The sequence below is a fragment of the Centropristis striata genome, chromosome 2, assembly GCF_030273125.1.
Source record: "Centropristis striata isolate RG_2023a ecotype Rhode Island chromosome 2, C.striata_1.0, whole genome shotgun sequence".
NCBI classification, from domain to species: domain Eukaryota; kingdom Metazoa; phylum Chordata; class Actinopteri; order Perciformes; family Serranidae; genus Centropristis; species Centropristis striata.
The window spans coordinates 21,292,973-21,312,436 of NC_081518.1; the positions used below are offsets into that span (position 1 = coordinate 21,292,973).

General features: G+C 36.8%; 1 protein-coding gene across 1 annotated transcript in view; it reads left to right on the plus strand.

Annotated features, from left to right (window-relative positions):
- cdhr5a (cadherin-related family member 5a) overlaps window positions 1-18,977 on the plus strand; it is a 19,087-nt gene extending 110 nt beyond the window's left edge. Inside the window, exons 1-14 of the mRNA XM_059354287.1 lie at window positions 1-333; window positions 3,704-3,876; window positions 5,104-5,163; window positions 6,458-6,547; window positions 6,626-6,712; window positions 7,889-7,993; window positions 8,838-9,023; window positions 10,257-10,347; window positions 11,906-12,003; window positions 13,906-14,112; window positions 15,347-15,460; window positions 15,566-15,632; window positions 16,239-16,399; window positions 18,396-18,977. The exon at window positions 1-333 is cut by the window's left edge and continues 110 nt beyond it. Of these exons, the coding sequence (XP_059210270.1) occupies window positions 243-333; window positions 3,704-3,876; window positions 5,104-5,163; window positions 6,458-6,547; window positions 6,626-6,712; window positions 7,889-7,993; window positions 8,838-9,023; window positions 10,257-10,347; window positions 11,906-12,003; window positions 13,906-14,112; window positions 15,347-15,460; window positions 15,566-15,632; window positions 16,239-16,399; window positions 18,396-18,977 (2,112 nt within the window). The 5' untranslated portion in view covers window positions 1-242. The remainder of the gene's footprint in view (window positions 334-3,703; window positions 3,877-5,103; window positions 5,164-6,457; window positions 6,548-6,625; window positions 6,713-7,888; window positions 7,994-8,837; window positions 9,024-10,256; window positions 10,348-11,905; window positions 12,004-13,905; window positions 14,113-15,346; window positions 15,461-15,565; window positions 15,633-16,238; window positions 16,400-18,395) is intronic.
- Window positions 18,978-19,464: the final 487 nt, after the last annotated feature.

The window sequence follows — 19,464 nt, forward strand, 5'->3', positions numbered from 1 at the left end:
CTCAAAACGACCCATCCGGCTAAAACAGATGCAAGTATTTTAGTGGGAGGCAGCGAGTCCTCTGCTGGCAGGCGCTCCCTGCAATATGTGGCCGTAAGATGAAGTCACAAACATTGCAACTGTAGTCGACTCCCACTCGCCGGGCAGCACAGACGGGGCATTATGTGGCCGAGTACCAGCTGGTACCACGGCTCCTCATCCTCCTCCAGGACTTCATTTGTTGCTGCCTCTGAAATCGGGACATGGAACTTAAAGTGGAGAGCAAACCTGCGAACGTTTTCCTCGGATGCATCGTCGCCGTCTGCTTTTCTACGGTCTGTTGGGCGGAGAGACGTGAGTAGAGCCGTGATGTCTGTCAGGGCGATGAGAGGGCCAAGGGCCGAGGACGAGGCTGCAGGGGGCCGCTGACAGCGGATGGCGTTAAGTTTTTCTCTTTAAAAGCAGTTATTTCTGACCTTTATGCACCATAAATCTACTATTTCGTGCCTTTATGAAAAGAGATGTTTCATTTTTAATACCTGGAGAGGTCAAACAGTGCAGAATTCTGCCACAAAAATGCGGAAATTAGACAAAAATAAGACAGAAATTCTCTTTTTCCTGTAATAATGTGGTGACAGCTCCTTCAGGTTTCAGGGCCCTTTTCAGATCCCTGACCCTCAGGTTAGGAAACTCTGCTTTTAAAGGCACAGTGTGCAGGATTTGTCAGCTGCGGCTTGTAAACAACGAAAGTTGGACCCTACTTCTCGGCTCAATCCGCGCCAGGGAGAGGGGAAAGGGGAGATATGCCGCAAAGGCCCTGGGCCAGACTACAACGAGGCTGCTGGGATAAAGACTCGGCCTTTGTGCTAAATCTACTTATGTTTCTTTATAAAAAAGAGATTTTTCTTTTTCTGAAGCATGTATAAACACCTGGAGAGGTCAAACAGTGCAGAATTCAGCCACAAAAATATAGAAATTAGGTAGAAATAAGACAGAATTTCTCTTTTTCATGTTGTGACAGCTCCTTCGGGTTTCAGGACCTTTTTCAGGTCCCTGACCCTCAGGTTGGGAAACTCAGCTTTTAAAGGCACAGTGAGCAGGATTTGTCAGTTTGTAAACTTTCAAAGTTAGCTCTGTGAAAGCCATTTAAGCTTTCTCTACTAGGTGTTTCACCTCGTTATTTCTCATTATTAGATGGTTTTGGGACATTTTTCATACTTTTGTTGTAGAAAGAGACAGAGTGGAAAGGGAGACATACAGAGTAACAAGGATTCAGCCTCCAGTGAGCTTCCGGGACGTCTTATTCCAGTGCTCCGCCATTTCTTTGATTTCCTGTCGGTTGCATACTTCTGAAACATTCTGAAAATATAGAGAAATGTCGTAACATTTACCCAGAGCACAAAATGACACCTTCATGTTTGTTTTGCCCAAAACTTTATAAACTTATTACTGATATTATTTACATTATTCAAATTAAAACCATGACATTTTTTCACGATAAACAACTTCAACCATCAGAACAGTTTACAATTTAATAGACCAATAATTCAAGCTGCAATCACATAAACTGTTGAGTAGATTATTGATAACAAAACATAATATTTCATGAACTCTTCATGTGTTCTGTCTGAAAATATCGTAATATGTAAAGTAACTGAATCTGAAGAATTGAAGTGTAAATGTGGATGAAGAGACAAAACTACAAATACTTAAGTGCAGTACTTAAACTTACATACTTTTTTTTCAACAATATTTTTATTGAACTTTTATATTTTCAATTATACAGGTAGACAACAATCAAAACAATAACATCCATAAAATAAACAGTCACAAAAAGACACTTTACACATTTAAACAAACTAAATAAACTACATGAAACACAAACACTCAACTACACACGTCAACACAGCAGCTTCAAGTTGATTGTGCATTTCAACAATTAAAAAACTCTATTGAAGGTTTCCAAACAGTCTCAAACTCTGCAGTCCTTCCTCTGGTTATATAAATCAGTCTTTCCAACACAATACAAGATGCCATCTCTTTTATCCACACATGTATCGAGAGCACATCCATTTTTTTTCTTCCAAAACAGAGCGATCATCCTCCTGGCCTGCAGGAGCCCAAAGTCAATTAAAGTTGACATTTTAGGATAGACAATAACATTTTGGGGATATATACCAAGTATACATATTTCTGCCTGGTGAAATACTCCAACAATCTCAGATAAAGTCAGAGCAACTTCTTTCCAATATATATATATTTTTTGGGCAATCCCATATGCAGTGGTACAGAGAACCCTTTCCTTCTTAGCACTAAATGCACCTGTCTGGCACATCAGGAGACCATCGGTTTAACGTAACCAGGGTGATGCATGTTCTCATCAACCATTTGTACACTGTGATTTTTAAAGTAACTTATTGGCAGCAATTAACAAGTAATTAACTGTAATTATTATTTACAGTAGGACTACTGTATTTTTATTTACAGTACTGTTTTTTATACTGTAAAATAAAAATCAATTAAACACTGACTTTTTTTGTTGTTGTGTATTCAGTACTGATTTGTTTACTGTAAGAATAAAAAAACTGTTAAACATTGTGATTTTTAATGTTACTGTATATGGCAATATGGCACAGTAAACAATGCTGTTAATTTGATAATAATTTCATCATTTTTTAAATAGAAATAACTAGTGATTGCAAGTAAATACTCTATAAACTAAAGAAAATAATATTAATACATTTACTGTTTTACATTTGATTTCCATTCTGTGTTTTGTATGAAAAGCTTTACTTTAAGTTAATTATTTTAACAGCATTTCTATAGGACTGATTCTGATCAATATTACAATAAAAATGGAAACATTTACTACTTTAATTTTCATAGTACTACACTGTCTACCACGTTTATTCTACAGTAATGTTTTAACTACTGTGATTTTCCACATTAATGCTTTGACCAATGTAATTTTGTGACAAGGACCACTTTTTATTGTTACAAATTAAAAATTAATTTATACAGCACTATACTGTAAAAAATCAAACTCAGTGATGAACTCTGTAAAATACAGTAAATAACTGTAGATTTCACAGTGATTATTTACAGTGTACTGTAATAATTTCATTCTTGTACTGATAGATTGTTTTTGGGCTTTAAACATGCCGTTTACCAATCAGCCTTTTATTTTTTTGGAACATTTTTTCGAACAAATTCCTTGACAGAGTCTCACACATTATGGCAAGTCAATCAATACTCATATTGGTATCAAACTTACAAATTACAAAATACAAAATACAATGACAATCAAATAGCAAAGAGGCGAAGGAATATTCTTTGTAGATCTAATTAGTAATAGTAATAATAAAAAACACAATAATAATAATAATAAAAATTGTAGAAAAATAAAAACACCATCTAGCCCAGTTGCCAATCAGCCTTTTATATGTCTTCCTGATTGTCTAGTCTCCATGCCTCTAAAGCTTACATAATTAATTACTTTTGTGTGAAATGAGGTTTCAAAGGTCAAGTGCACAAACAAGTAAACAAACACTGTATCTGCATGAAGATCTTTATCTGTTTAGTTCATCGTAACAGTGTTTTTCTTGCTATAAATCTTCATATTATCTGATCAGGATCTCATGTTGGTGCCCTTTAATGCTGCAGGTCTGGTGTTTATGTCCCTCTGCTCTCTAAAGTCTGATCTGCCCGTCTGTGTCTCTCTCAGTATGCACGGTTCCCCCTGGTCCAGTGTCAGTGCCAGAGAACAACACAGCCGACGTGCAGGTGGTGAAGATCGACTCCAGCAGCGATGTGACTCTGAGCGTCACCGTGAACCCTGAAGATCTGTTCTACCTGACCGGGGATGCCCTGATGGTGAAGAAAGGACTCGACTACGAGGTGGTAACACAGTCTGAAACATGTGATCCAGACACTCAACTAACACTTTGACCAGGATTGTTTTTTAAATTGTATTGTTTTTTTTTTTTAAATGTGACAAAAAATGTCAGATGTGCAGTAGTCAGATGTCACTCAAAGAGACACAGACAGACCACAAAAAGATATAAAATGACCACAAAGAGACAATAAACACAAGAGACTCAAAGCAGCTGCAAGGAAACACAAAATGACTGAAAATAAAGAGCAAAAAACAACCATAAATATATAAATAGACAACAAAAAGATGCATTACAACTACAAATAGAATAAAAACAACAACAAAAAGAGTTCAAATATATAGAAATTATTCAGATATTACATTGTGCAACTTTAAAATTAAACAAAATCAAATATTGGTCAATAATATAGAAGAGATGAGAAGTTTTGTTTTGAAACAAAATTTTTAACTGAGCCATGTTGGTTTTGAAAAAGCTGACTCTTCAGAATGAAACAGATCACTTGAAAGTGAAACCAAATCAAATTTTGGTAAATAGTATATTTGATTAAACATACAATTCAAATTGGGGAAAATGTGACATCCTACAAGAGAACCCCTTCATCTTGATTTAATTTAAAGTAATTATGCAACTTAACCGTGATCAGTTTTGGTGTTTAATTTCTGTGCCTTGCTTTAAAAAAGTTGCTTTGTCGTCATTTGAGGACAAAAATCTCTGAATAAAAAAAACTGCCATAAAAAGAGAAATTGAAATAAGTTTTCTGGAATCTGAATCTGATCATAAATACCAAATGTTTATTTATTTTAGGAATGTAACCATTTAAATGTCACTTTGTTTAGACAATCCCACTGTTTTTTTATTAAGCATTTAATTATTTTCTTTACACTAGGGGGATTTCTTTTCCTGGGATATGTCATAATTAGCAACAACACTGATCTGATGCATTTTCTATGTTGTGCAGTGTCAAATTACAAAAAATCACTAAAAGAAATATCCACGTATCTCTAAAAAGTCAGAAAAAACAGCTGTTTGCAGCTTCCTTGGGTAACTGAAAAAGTTATCTTTAAAAAACACATAAAGGAACCATTCCTCCTTCAGTTTATCTGACAATACCAAACATAGCATAGAAAAATAAAATATAAAAAGCCAAAAATGTTGCAACTGATGCACAAGAGTTAAATTAAGTGAAAGTCTGTTAAAGTGTTTCTAACTGCTGTTGTGTTTGTTTCAGTTGTTGCAGAGTTCAACTCTGACAGTTTGGGTTCAGTGCAGCAGGACAGGCTCCAGATCTGTGAGTAAACAAACAAACAAACAACAACAACTAACTATACTTCCACGTGAATCAACAGACTATAATTTACCTTTTTGTAGCATTTTAAGGCATTTTGAAAATTTGACCATTTTTGACAAAAATCAACATAAATTTTATTTTGAGGGGGTCATTTTTGGACATCCCATACAATGGTGTTTTTTCCCCGCTATTCTTGGACAAACTATATTACTACATGTATCAACAGACTATAATTGAGCAATTTCTAGCATTTTTTTTTTACTTTTTTTGGACAAAAATCAACATGCTATAGTATCACTTTTTTTTGAGTGGGTCATTTTTGTATATGTATATATGTGTGACCTCTGCGTTGTGTCTTGTGTTGAAGGAAAACTCTTTACGCCGCTCAGCTCTTGGTAACAGCAGGATTTATTAACATCTGCATTTATGACAAAAGGAGACACCATAGGTAACGTCATCTGCCGTGGACAACTGGCACATTTCAGTCTTTGTGATAATCCTCCGTCTTACTGAGTTTACACAAAATTGTATATAATAAATAAAATAATCCATTGATCATATAGTGGTTTTTACAAAATAAATAATTTAAACAACTGAAGTTTGCATAATATAAAAAAATGATATTGCACAATAAAATACATTTTCAACTGGACTGTTACCAACTTTTTAGTATCATTTTCTTAATAACATGGAATGAACACTTAATTCATATAGAAAACACATATTAAACATCACATAATACATACCTGCATTTATGACAAAAGGAGACACCATAGGTAACGTCATCTGCCGTGGACAACTGGCACATTTCAGTCTAGAAGGATAACGCCACGTTATAGTTAGCTGGCTATGCTAGCGGCATATCTACCACCCTAAAACATAGTGAAACAATTTGCAACTCAGAAGATATGTGCTAAATTCAGACCACAGACACATAATATCCACCCACATATCAATAGTGCAACATTTGATATTCATGCACATCGTTAACATTACTTTTGTCCACAGGATTTTACAGACACGTTACCTTTGTGATAATCCTCCGTCTTACTGAGGATTACCCACAATCCTTTGCCTTATTAATTGCGATTGCAATGCAGGTACATAATAGCGCCAGCAGACGGCGCTGTTCAACTTAGCAGAATTTATTAACTGCCTTATTCAACTATGTTACATATCATATGTATATGTTTTTTGCTATTTTTGGACAAACTAAACTACTACATGTATCAACAGACATCACCTGTTGATACAACAAAGAAGACAATGATGTTTGTGTCTGTGCTTCCTGCAGGTGAACGAGTCTGTGGAGGTGTTGGTTGAAAACGTGAACGATAATCCTCCAAACTTTGCTCAGAGTCACTACGTGCTGGAGGTGAACGAGGTGAGAGCTTGCTGCAGCTTTTACACCATGACATGTTTCAGGTTTAACATTGAACATGTTGAACATTGTGTCGTGCAGCTGACGGCAGTGAACTCCAGCGTGGGACTGATCGAAGCTTCAGATGTGGATTCAGAGCCGCTGTACTATCGCTTAGAGCCGGCAACAGTAAGAACATGTTGAATACGATGATGAGGTTGATTATATTATTTTATTATTATCTCATATTAGAGAGAAGCAGGATTAATGACAAGAGATAGAAAACAACAAAAATGCTACTTGATGGATTATTGAGCAGGTCAGCCGGGCTCAGTAGTCTCAGACTGACTCAAAGAGACAGAAACCAGCCATGAAAAGATTCAAAATAACCACAAAGAGACATAAAACGACTGCAAGGAGACTCAAAGCAGCTGCAAAGAAACACAGAATTACTAAACAAGAGGCAAAAACATCACAAAGAGTTCAAAAATATATAAATTATTCAGATATTACATTCTGAAACTTTAAAATGAAACCAAAGATTTTTGTAGAAAATTGTCAAATCTTAAAATCCCTAATAATGCTTAAAATGGGTCAGTTATATTCTGTTAATACATATAAGAGCAAAATATGGCCAGAAATTACAGAAAAACACCAAATTATGCGATGTCCAAAAACTGAAAAAAGTCATACTATACTATGTTGATTTCTGTCAAAAATGGTCAAATTTTAAAATGCCTAAAAACCCTAGAAATGGGTCAATTATAGTTTGTTGATATATGTTTGTATTAGTTTGTCAAAAAATTGTAAATTTAAAAATAAAAAAGAAGAAGAAAGAGTTCAACTTTATATACATTATTCAAATACTATATATTATTATATAATATAATATAATAATATTCTGCAACTTTAAAATGAAATCCAATCTAATTTTAGTCAAGAATATATTTAATTATTCACATAATTCAGATTGGGGAAAATGTCACATCCTACAAGAGGAGTCCTTCAACTGTCTTTTAAATGAAATAAATAGTAATTATGCAATTTAATTGTTGCAGTTTTAATTCCTGTGCTACACTTAACGAAGTTACTCTGTCATCATTAAAGGGCCAAAAATGTCTGCATAAAAAAACTGCCATAAAATGATATATTAATAGTTTTCTTGAATCAGCAACAACAACATGCAAACTGTGTGTTCTGCTTTATTTATTTATTTTTAATTTTCATGTGATATGTATTTAATTCCATTAAATTTTTATTTGCCTCATTTTATAAAATGTTAGATATTTTTTCATGTAAATCACTTTGTAACTTTGAAAGGTTTTATTGGTTATTAATCATATTTAATATTTCTTGTCTCTCCAGGATAAATATTTCCGTCTTGAAAACAAAAACTCTCCAAAGATAATAGTTAAAAGCATTCTGGACTACGATGTCGTGCAGAAGATCTCTCTGGTGTTACACGTGCAGGTAAACTTACATATTTAAATATATTTATTCATTGATGTTCATACTGCTACATTCAACAACCTACTTAACCTGTTTAAGATGCTAAAAAACATTTTCTCCAATGTGAAATATCTGTAAAATGCAAGTATTCTCAGGAAACAAACAATCACAAAAAATATATAATAATTAATTATATATTAATAATAAATTCCAAATGGCAGACATTTATGTATATAATGTGCATATGTCTTATTCTGTATATTCTTTATTCTGTCTTCTATATCTATGTGCCTGTACCTTGAGCTGCTGTGGCAACTGGCTTTTTCAGTTTTCGGACATCCCATAATATGATGTTTTTCACTATTTTTGGACAAACTATACTACTACATGTATCAACAGAGTATAATCGAACCCATTTCTAGCATTTTAAGATTTGACCTTTTTTGTATTTTTTTATTTTTTTTACAAAAATCGACATACTACAGTATGACTTTTTTTTAGCCATAATATTGGGTTTTTATGTAATTTATGGCCATAATATGCTCTAATATGCATTAACAGACTATAATTGAGTAATTTTAAGCATTTTTAAGTATTTTATAATTTGGCCATTTTTGACAAAAATCAACATGCCTGACAACATGACTTTTTTTGAGGGGATAATTTTTGGACATCCCATAAAATTGTGTTTTTTCACTATATTTGGACAAACTATACTACTACATGTATCAACAGAGCATAATTGACCCATTTTAAAATTTGCTTATCACTGCTTATCCTATCTTAACTAATCATTTATTAGAAATGAAAGCCCCCTCCAGGTGCAACGGCCTCTCAGTGACCTTTGACCCTGTGACTCTTGCAGGACACGCTGGAGGGCTCGGCCTCCAACGAGCCGTTCTTCACGGCGGTGGCGACCATCACGGTGCAGGTGAAGGATGTGGACAACCGGCCGCCGTGGTTCCAGCCGTGCCTGAGGACCAACCTGGGCATCGCCAAGCTGTGTGTGAGCTCCGGGTACAGAGGGAAGGTCAACCTCACTGAGAAGGAGGTGAGAGCTTACTTATCTGGGTTTAAATTTAGATTATTCAGTTCACACATGAAATTCAGGTGAAAAGGAAACTCTAAAAGTAGTCGTATATGTGAACTTCTGGTACAGTTATTTTGTCCTTCCTCCCTTCTTTTGACATTGAAATCTCGCCACTGCAGTCCAAATAAGAGAAGATCTGCCTTATTAAACATATTGATGCAGTCTTCTGAGACACTTTTAGTTATTATACTCACACTCAAGACAAAATGCAGCAGAAAGAACATTGCAGACATTTTTGGGATGAAAAAACTACGGATCTAACCTCCATTTATAAAATCTAAATCATATAAAATATGCACTTACACACAACATAGTTGATCCAAAGTTCACACAGAGGAAAACAAAACAAAGGAAACAAATAGAGTAGAAGAGAAGAAAGAATAATAATGATATTAGTGAAGGAATGAGGCTGTAAAGCACAGAACTCCTCATGGTAAAGAACATTTATCTTCATTAAATGTGCAGAATTGTCCACATACTTTTGGCCAAATGGAGTCTCTAACAACAGAATATTATTTAATTTTAAAACATGTTTTTTTTTTTAGATCACAGAGTAGTAGTGCACTTTACCACCAAATAATAATCACAATACATTCAAAGCAATCTTAATATTGTCAGGAGGTTTAGTATGTTGTTATAAATGGAAGTTAAATTAAGAATTGAGTTTTACTATTATAGAAAGTCATCAAATTATAAACAGGGAAAATACAACTTAAAACTGCATTTCTAATCCAGATACATTTTCCAAAAATGTATTTTATCACATTTTGTTATCTTAGATGGAAATTTATACAACTTTACAGATTTTTACTGTTGTAAGTGAACTTTTTGATGATAAACATGCACATCAGTTTAATTCTCCTGTATGGGAAATGTGTTAAAATGCATTGTTTTCATCAAATAAAATAAAAATAGATTGCAATTTTACTTTCCAAGTTGTCCAGAAGCACCTGAACGCACCATCAGTTTTGGTCTCTGTGAGAGATAAATTAATATCTGAGTATCTCACATGTCAGTGAGCTGCAGATGGCTATTCTCAGGTTTGGGTCGAGGTGCTGATGAAACAGTGAAAACTGTCACTTAATCCCTAACTTGTTCGACATGTTGAGAGCTCGTCACTTTTCTGCTATTTCAGGCCTCGCTGTGAGAAGTCTGACTGTATTAATGAATATAAATATAAATGTGTGTGCTCAGGACGGCCCGCTGGTGCTGGAGCCCGGCCCGGTGTTCGCCAAGGACGGAGACAAGAACCGCAGCGAGCAGATCAGCTACAGGATCCTGAGAGGTCCGGACCCAAACACTACTTTACAATACAATACGTTTTAAAATGTGACCATTTTTGACAAAAAAAACCAACATAGCCTATGACTTTATTTTGAGGGGGAAATTTTTGGACATCCCATGATATGTCATTTCTGGTCATATTATGTTCTAATATGTATCAACAGACTATAATTGAGCCATTTGTTTGAAATGCCCAATTATAGTCTGCTGATACATGTGGTAGCATAATTTGTCCAAAAATAGCAACAAAAAACCCCCCACCATATTATGGTGTTGAAAAACAAAAAAAAGTCATACGTCATACAAACTTGTTTTTGTCAAAAATGGTCAAATTTTAAAATGCCTCAAAATGCTTCAAATGGATCAATTATAGTCTGTTAATACATGTGGTACTATAGTTACCACAAAAAATATAGGAACCCCCCCCAACCACCACCACCATATCATGGGATGACCAAAAACCGAAAAAAGTATAGTATGTAGATTTTTGCCACAAATTGTTAAATTAAAATAAAAAAATGCTGTCTGTGGATACGTATTAGAGGCCAGAAACACCATTATGGGATGTCCAAAAATTAATTCCTCAAAAAAAGTCATAGTATAGCATGTCAATTTGTCAAAAATGGTCAAATTTAAAATGCATAAAAATGCTAGAAATGGCCCAATTTTTCTCTGTTGATACATGTGGTAGAATAGTAAAAACAACAACAACAATACACCATATTATGGGATCTCCAAAAATGACCCCCTCAAAAAATTTTTTTACCATTTTTTACAGAAATATGATATACTATAGTATGACTTATTTCTGTTTTTGGACATCCCACAATATGCTGTTTTTCTGTCATTTCTGGCCATAATATGCTTTAATATGTATCAACAGACTATAATTGACCCATTTTAAGCATTTTAAAATCTGACCATTTTTGACAGAAATCGACATAGTAGAGAATACAATTCTCTATTACTATCATTAGAAGAAGTGCTTGTTGTAGCAGCAGTAATCTAAACCTTTAAAACAAAAACACCAGTTAAAATGAAAACCTGTAAAAACAAAGATAAGAACATGTTTGCAAAGCTTCGGTTTTATGGATTTTATGCTCCTCCACTTTAAAAACACATTTCTTAATCCGTGTCTTGTTCTCAGTGATGGAGTCCGACATGAACACAACGTTTTCTGCCAAAGTTACAACAGCAACAAGGTTTCTCTGGGAATTTAATTTAATAGGTCAAAAATTAGCATTATTTTTCAGATTTAAAAAGAAAAACTGACACTTGTTACCACAGAGGACAAAAAAGTTACTACAACTACTATAAAAATACTGAATATTAATGCTATTTTTTTTTTTTACAAACTTCAGCCCTGATTTTAGCTAGGATTTTGTTTTATCGTGTACCTAATAAACTGGCAATTGAATGCATAAAACATTTTAATTTATAATAACATAATCTCAATGACTGAATAATGAGCTTGTGTGCAATCTGCTGCATGTATTAGATCCTTCTGATGTCTAAAGAAAATAGTTTTGTTTGTTGTTAATGTTGTTTTATTTCATCAGGAAACGAAGGAAATATTTTCCAGATTGACGAGGAAACAGGAAACATCTCCATGGCCAAAGCTGCTGACATCGTCGGCCCGATAACTCTCACTGTCCTGGTAAAATTATCTTTTTTTAAATGTTTTTTTCCCTTTAATTGAACATTATGAATGTACAGACATTCTGGTAAAATTCTGTTGTTACTTGAATGCAAAAATACAACCAAATAAATAAAGATTTTAGTACGGAAATGTACGGCGGCGTATTAGGGCCAAGTATGAAAAAAAAAATAATACAGACCTGGGAAAACCAAGACCAAGAAAAAACTCAAACTCAAATTTACGACAATTAAAGTGGCAAATCTGCAAGAAAAAAGTTTCAGATTTATTAGAAAAGAAGTACAAGCTGCTGTGAAAAAAAGCTTAGAAAAACGTTACGCGCTATTATTGTCAAGCAAGGAGCAGAGTAGGGTCGAAAAGACAGCGCTCCGTGTCAATTTATACGTGTATGTTTCATTATGTTGCACCTCTTCACTAACGTGTCCATCGTGTGCCATTCCCTGCTTTCCGGGTAGCGTCTGTGGTGTGTTCAGGGTCTTTGACAAAGACAAAACACAATTTTTCCGACTTTTTTTCTCGTAAAGCTGCAACTTTTTTCTCGTAGATTTGTCCCTTTAATCTCGTAAATTTGCAACTTTTTTCTCGAAATATTACCCCCTTCCCCCGGGTCTGTTTTTTTTTCATACTTGGCCCCAGTGGCGGGCGGTGCATTTCACACTTAGGCCTTCAGTGATGTCCAACTTAGTCAATAAATACCTTTCATTATGCCAGCATTTATAACACCAGGACTGGAGAGTAGTTAGAAACACACTTAAGCACTACTAGGTATTGCATCACCTCAGTTGTTTACAAAATGGCCGCATTTTAAAAATCAACAATACCGCATCAGCAATTAAAACATATCTGATATGCTACTGTCAAAACTTAAAAATAAAAGGGTCTTTAAAATTATCTTCCCAAAAAGTTTTATTAAATGAGTCCACAAAGAACATGCAAGCTTTAACAAGATTGTACAATACATTGCAAAATCGCAGTTTAATATCAGAAAGACACTAACAAGACGGCCATACTTTGGCGACAGCGACACAATAAACAAGTCTCTTTGTAAAAAAAACTTTTTCATGTCAAAACTTGACGTATCACGACTTTCTGTGACCTGTTGCTTTGAGTACAACCACACAGCTGCGCCAATGCGCCAGATTATTTACATACCGTTAACAGTCCCGGCCGGGTGTGACTCTGTTGATCTGCATAGCACTGCCGTGGCTCAAACTATTAAGTATCCATATCCAATCACAGGACGCGTAAATGTCACGTTCAACGTGAGGCCAGCTAGAGGGCCTTACTGACACAACTCGTGATCTGATTGGCTATCGCAACTATCTATCAACTGTATTTGCCCGTTCACTTACAGTGCACAGACGCCCGCATTGTTGATTCTGAAGGCCCGGGCAGATTTCATACAGCCTGGCAACATAAGATAGCTGAATTCTGATTGGATAAAAACTCTAACCTAAAAACAACAGCACTGGAAGGAGCATAATATGACATGAAGAGAATATGAATACTTTTAGATATTTAGGGAAAGAAAATTAAAAATTAAATTAACCTTTATCATAATTATGATCATGATTTCTGGTTATGTTAGGCCAGCAGAGAAGGCCTTGCTGGCCCTGACGGCCCACCACTGCTTGGCCCTAATACGATGTCGTAGAAATGTATATATTTTTAATTCAGTTCATTTTGTGTGTTTGTTGTTGTAATTCTCATTTTGGCCACTAGAGGCTGACGCGCACCACTCTGACTGGATCTCACCTGGAAGAAGCTGCCAAAACAAATTAGATCAGACTTGAGGAAATTGTATCAGCAGAATGTTGTTTTCCTCACTTCAGTACTTTAGTTATTGCTGAACATTAGACAGAGAAGATTAATATTAACCTGTCGTCCTCTCCCGGCCGCCAGGCGTCTCAGGTGACCAACAGGGACCAGTTCTCGGTGACGCAGGTGACCATCGAGGTGATGAAGAAGAGCAGGAACCCTCCTCGCTTCGAGAAGGAGCGATACGAAGGATTCATCTACAGCAACTCAGTCCCCGAGAGCATGATCCTCCGAGACCGCAGCACCAATAGACCCTTCAGGGTCCGAGCCCGGGACGAGGACTTCGCTGCTGTGAGTCACAAAACTCAGTTTGTTTTTAAAAACTACCCTCACTATTAATCTGGTAATCCAGATGGTTTGCAGATATGTAATATAGTGTCATTGGTCAAAAATACCTTAATAACCTTTCAAATCAAATCAAATCAATTTTATTTATATAGCCCAAAATCACAAATCCCAGATTTGCCTCAAAGGGCTTCACAGACTGTACATGGTACGACATCTTTTGTCCTTAGACCCTCACATTGGCCAGGGAAAAACTCCTTAAAAAACCCTTTTAGCAGGGGAAAAAGAAGAAGAAACCTCAGGGAGAGTGACAGAGGAGGGATCCATCTCCCAGGACGGACAGACGTGCAATAGATGTCGTTGTACAGGGCAGAGTAGAATAGAGTAGATAGAGGTTGGTTCAGCAAATTTTACTTCAAGTGAACGAGAAAACTAGACTGCTCCTCCTCTGATTAGAGTTTCAGAAGCCTGAAAACAGAACCAAGAGTTAATTTCAGACAGACAGTGTTCCTATTGGCTGTTCTACAAATCCAGTTGTGCATGCATGAACCTTCAGACAGTGAAAGGCTGGTTCAATGGTGGTAAATCCTGCAGAAAAAGTTGCAATTACAGCACTGAAAATAACTGCCTACACTGCAGAACAACAAAAAAAGAAAGATGACAACTCAAAAAGGAGAGACAATGTTAATAGTTTAGCTTTGTACTCACTGTAGCCAGAAGCTCACAGCTGCAGCTAATTGAAGCTCATGTTTATGTAGCAAGCTAGAGACTGAGATCACACAGGAAACAGGACGGTAATTCTCACAGAATTGCTGTAACAGTAACTTGAAGCTTGAAATCAGTAATTAAGAGTATAATAGTAACACTAAACTACTTAACTTTTATCTTTTGTCCATCATGGTTTTGATTTTCATGCTGCTTCTGTGATTCATTCAGCTCACCTTAAATATAAAACAAAATTGAGCTAAAAAGGTAAAAAAAAAAATAATTACCAGAACTCCAAATGAAGGGAATGTGAGTTTATTGGAGTAAAGTTTTTTGTCTCTGGCTTGAAGCTGCAGTCTGTTGCTTTACATTTTTAACAGAACAAAACGTCTGAAAACATAAAGAGACATTTGGCACATGACAGCCTAAAAAAAGAACCTGTGAGAATTAAACAAGATCTGTCTGGCCCCTGTAGTCAGAAAATACTAATGCAGCTTAAATAAAACCTAAAATAATTTTGTTTTGTGTGTTTTAGGGTCTGAATCCAGATGTGAAGTATGAAGTTCAGTACAGCAGCTACGTCAACGTCACCTCAGACGGTTTCGTGATCCTGAAGAGAGTCGTGAAGACAGAGTCCTTCGCACTGCAGGTGACAGGACGTTTTTAAAAAAAGTCAAGCACAAGAGAATATCATTGTGCACGTTTTGCAGTTTTTTTAAAAGCTGTAAATTGTTATTTTTTCTCTTGAATGCAGCTCAGAGCTGTGGATTCGACAACAGGAGAGTTTGGAACAGCTGCTCTCTCTGTTCAGGTCATTCCAGGTCAGACTGACTTTATACTTTTACTCGACTACATTTATTTACAGCTTTAGTTACTTTTCAATTTCTGATTTCACAAACAATACTTGTAAGATTTTAAAAGTAGTAAAAATGACCTCCGCCTTAACAAACTACAACATTAAAGCAGTTTACATGTGTAATAATATAATAGTATAACACCTTTTATTTTAACTAATGTAATTTTACTTTGAGTATTTTTATTTGTGGTATTGCTACTTGAGTAAATTATTTGAATATTTCTTCCACCACTGTTGACTGATTAGTTATCATAAATGAAATAGACATTAAAGGTCACAGAGTTTAAAATGATTAAAGTATTATAGATTCATTTAATCAATGTATTATAGGAAAAAATGTATTCGTTATTTAATTTATATTAAATCATGAAATTGTTTTGTCAGCTGTGTGATAAAACTGGAGCAGTTTATTGGCTGACAACATGCTTAATGTGACATTTTAAAAGTTCACTTACAATTTGCTTTATAATTGAATTGGGTTCTATAAGAGTGTGGCTCATTAGTCGTTTTTCCAAAGTTTAATTAACTTTAATTATGATGAATGTAAGATTTACATTGAACTTTCCTGCAGCGGTGGCCATCCCGTCCCCGTCTAACATGGGCTACCGTCCGGGCGACATGGCGCTGCTGGGTCTGGTCATGGCGGCGCTGCTGGTGCTCTGCTTCATCGTCATTGGCTTCTTGATTTCACGCTTGTGGAAAGGAAATACTGGCATGGACAAGATCTGTGAGGTCAGTCAGCCTTTCTCTGACTAATGTAATGTTTTGAATAGGAGTTTTATTTTTTGTGTGTAAAAGTCCTGTCTATAAATGTTTCTTTACTCTTCTCTCTACCTCTCTCCCTAAAAAGAGTGGTAGAGCAGGTGGTAGACAGAGAGAGAGGAAAGTGAAAAGTGAAAGTGACTTTCAAAATTGGTAAAAAGGTCTGAAAGCAAAGAGACAGTCCCACTTTGTAACACAGACAATAGTCTGGTAAATTAGAATATTTTCCTTTGAAACTATTGTAGTATTAATGGATTCCTGGCATATTCAAAATGATTTGAAGCATTTGTTCTGCCTGTGACAAAGACAGCTCACACTGATGTTTCAGAGCTCCTCCTGAGAGTCTTTGATGAATATTTATCAGCTGAATCCACAGAAGCTCTCTGTGTTAAAACACAACAAATTAACCTTGCTCTCTTAGTGGGACACATAAGCAAACCAATTGTGCATTTTATGACTAAAGCATGAAAGTTTCAGCATATACTCTACATACCCTAAGGTTGTATTTTAGAAGTGGAGGCAGTTTGTGTTTGTGCTCTCACGGTCACCAGGAGATTCTAAATTAAAAAGACAGTTTGCAGAATCAAACCATTAAATTATAGCCATTTGGATTACTGTTGACCTCAGTATTGCATTTTTTTTTTCCATTTTTCACCCCACCCCATCACTCTGCATTATAACCATGTATATCTTTGCCAAAATTGCAACTTTGTTCTAATAAGGATACAGCCATAGTCCTGTAACAACATTTGGGTTAAAGACTCAATTTGGCAAGGGGGGCCCTTTACCCTATACGTATATGGGTATTTTTTCAGGTATAAAAGGTAGAGACTTGGACTTGTTACATGGAATTCTATGACTGTCAAATCTGAAATGCCTCCACGTCTGAAATTAAACTTCATGGTGTATGGAAACCATGGTAGTGGAGCAGATAAGCTCATATATAGAAGCTATTGTGCATTTTATGACTAAAACATGAAACTTTCTCCAGTCCAAGTCTCTACCCAAGTCTACCCATATACTTGTAGGGTAAAGAGCCCCCCTTGCCAAATTTAGGCTTTAACCCAAATTTTGTTACAGGACTATGGCTGTATCCTTATTAGATTAGGCAAACATATACGTGGTTATAATGCAGAGTGATGGGGTGGGGCGAAAAATGCAATACTGAGGTCAACAACCTCTCAAGATCACCAGAGGTCAAATACAAACTGCCTCCTGTCCTGTCTTTTTATCAGTTCTGGATTATGCTGATGTTATCTATAGACATGCTTCTGCCTCCACTCTCACCTCACTGGACTCTGTTTATCACTCTGCATGATTCATCACTGGTGACAGTTACTCCACCCATCACTGCATCCTATACAACAAGGTGGGATGGGCACCTTTATCTGTGAGACGAGATATGCACTGGTTCCTCTTCATTTATAAAGTTCTGATAGGTGACATGCCACCATCTCAGCACATTATTAAACTGGTCACATAGTAATTATCCCACATTAGTGATTGCTTAATGCTCAATGTTCCTCGGACAAATACTGAATTTGGAAAAACTGCTTTCAGTTTTTCTGCTGCATCTACCTGGAACATCTTACAACATTCACTCAAACTCAACACAGTTATAACTCTGGGCCAGTTTAAAACTATGATAACCAATAACTCTGCCTTTCACTGTTTTTAATGTTTTTGCATCTGTTTTGTCTGGTACTGTTTTGTGTTTTCTCTGCACTCTCGACATCATTGCAAATGAGGGGTTGCCCTCAATGATTCCTCGAGAAAATAAATAAAGGATAAATGAAATGCATCCACATCTAAAATACAACCTTTAGGTATGTAGATTATATGCTGAAACGTTCATGCTTTAGTCATTAAATGCACATTGCCTACATGATCTTATCTGCTCCACTATCTCTCATCCGTAGCCTCCACATGCTTCACTAATTGTATTAACGGGGCCTCTCTGCTGCAGTGCCTGGGCCCCTACCTGAAGTCGGACCAGCCGCGCTCCGGCCACAGGGACTCCCTGCAGTACACCAACGACGGCTTCCAGAACGAGGCCGACGCCGGCCGCGGGGGAGGCCGGCGCTGGAACAACGCCGTCCCCAGACGGAGCACCTTCCCCCAGGGCCGGGGCCGCGTCATCCCCCTGGAGAGACGCAGCCGCCACTGCTCCTCCTGCGGCGTCTACACCAACCACGTCCCCAAGGGGAGCCCGTCCGTGAGGCCGTCCAGGAGGGGCCGCGGGGACGGGGACGACTACGGCACGAGGTCCATCCTCGCCAAGCAGAGGAGGAAGGAGGGCCAGAAGACCGTGTGGTTCAAGGAGATCGAGGACTCCTCCGACATCGAGGTGGAGATTATCCCGGACACTGTGGGCCGCGTGGAGGAGGAGACGGAGGAGGAGCTGGACATGGAGGGGGTCGTCAGAGACCCGGCGGCCCCGCTGAGGGAGTCCGACGGCGAGCAGGAGAACACGGAGCCCGGCGAGGAGCAGGACCGGGAAAATAACGGCTCAGAAAAGGAGAAGGGGGAGCAGGAGCAGGAGGGCTGACAGCAGAGGTCAAACTGAGCGGAGAATGAAACTGAGCTGGTAGTTTTGGAGGTCTCAGCAGTCCAGGACGACCCGGATCACTGCCAGACCTCAAGAACACATTCAAGGATCCACAAAGTATTTATTTTCTACTGTGAGTATCTTAGAAGAGACTGCGCCCCAGGTAATAACTTTATACATGTTTAAAACACAAATATTGGCCTAGTATACACTACGAGATGATTAATGATATATTGAACTTTTAGAAAACAGTGTTTACAGTATAGAACTCTGCCCTACAAAGCGTAACTGCAGTAGCTACATTTTGGTCGAAATTGAGTTATAACTTAAAATGAACTCCTTGATGTCTGTTTTATCTTGGGACAAAGTTTAAGATTTCAATTATGCATTATTTCATAGAAATAATTTTATAAGAATTGCAGTAACTACAAAATCCAACTCAAAACCCAAGCAAACCGGGGTAAGTTCACTTACCACAGTCTGCTTT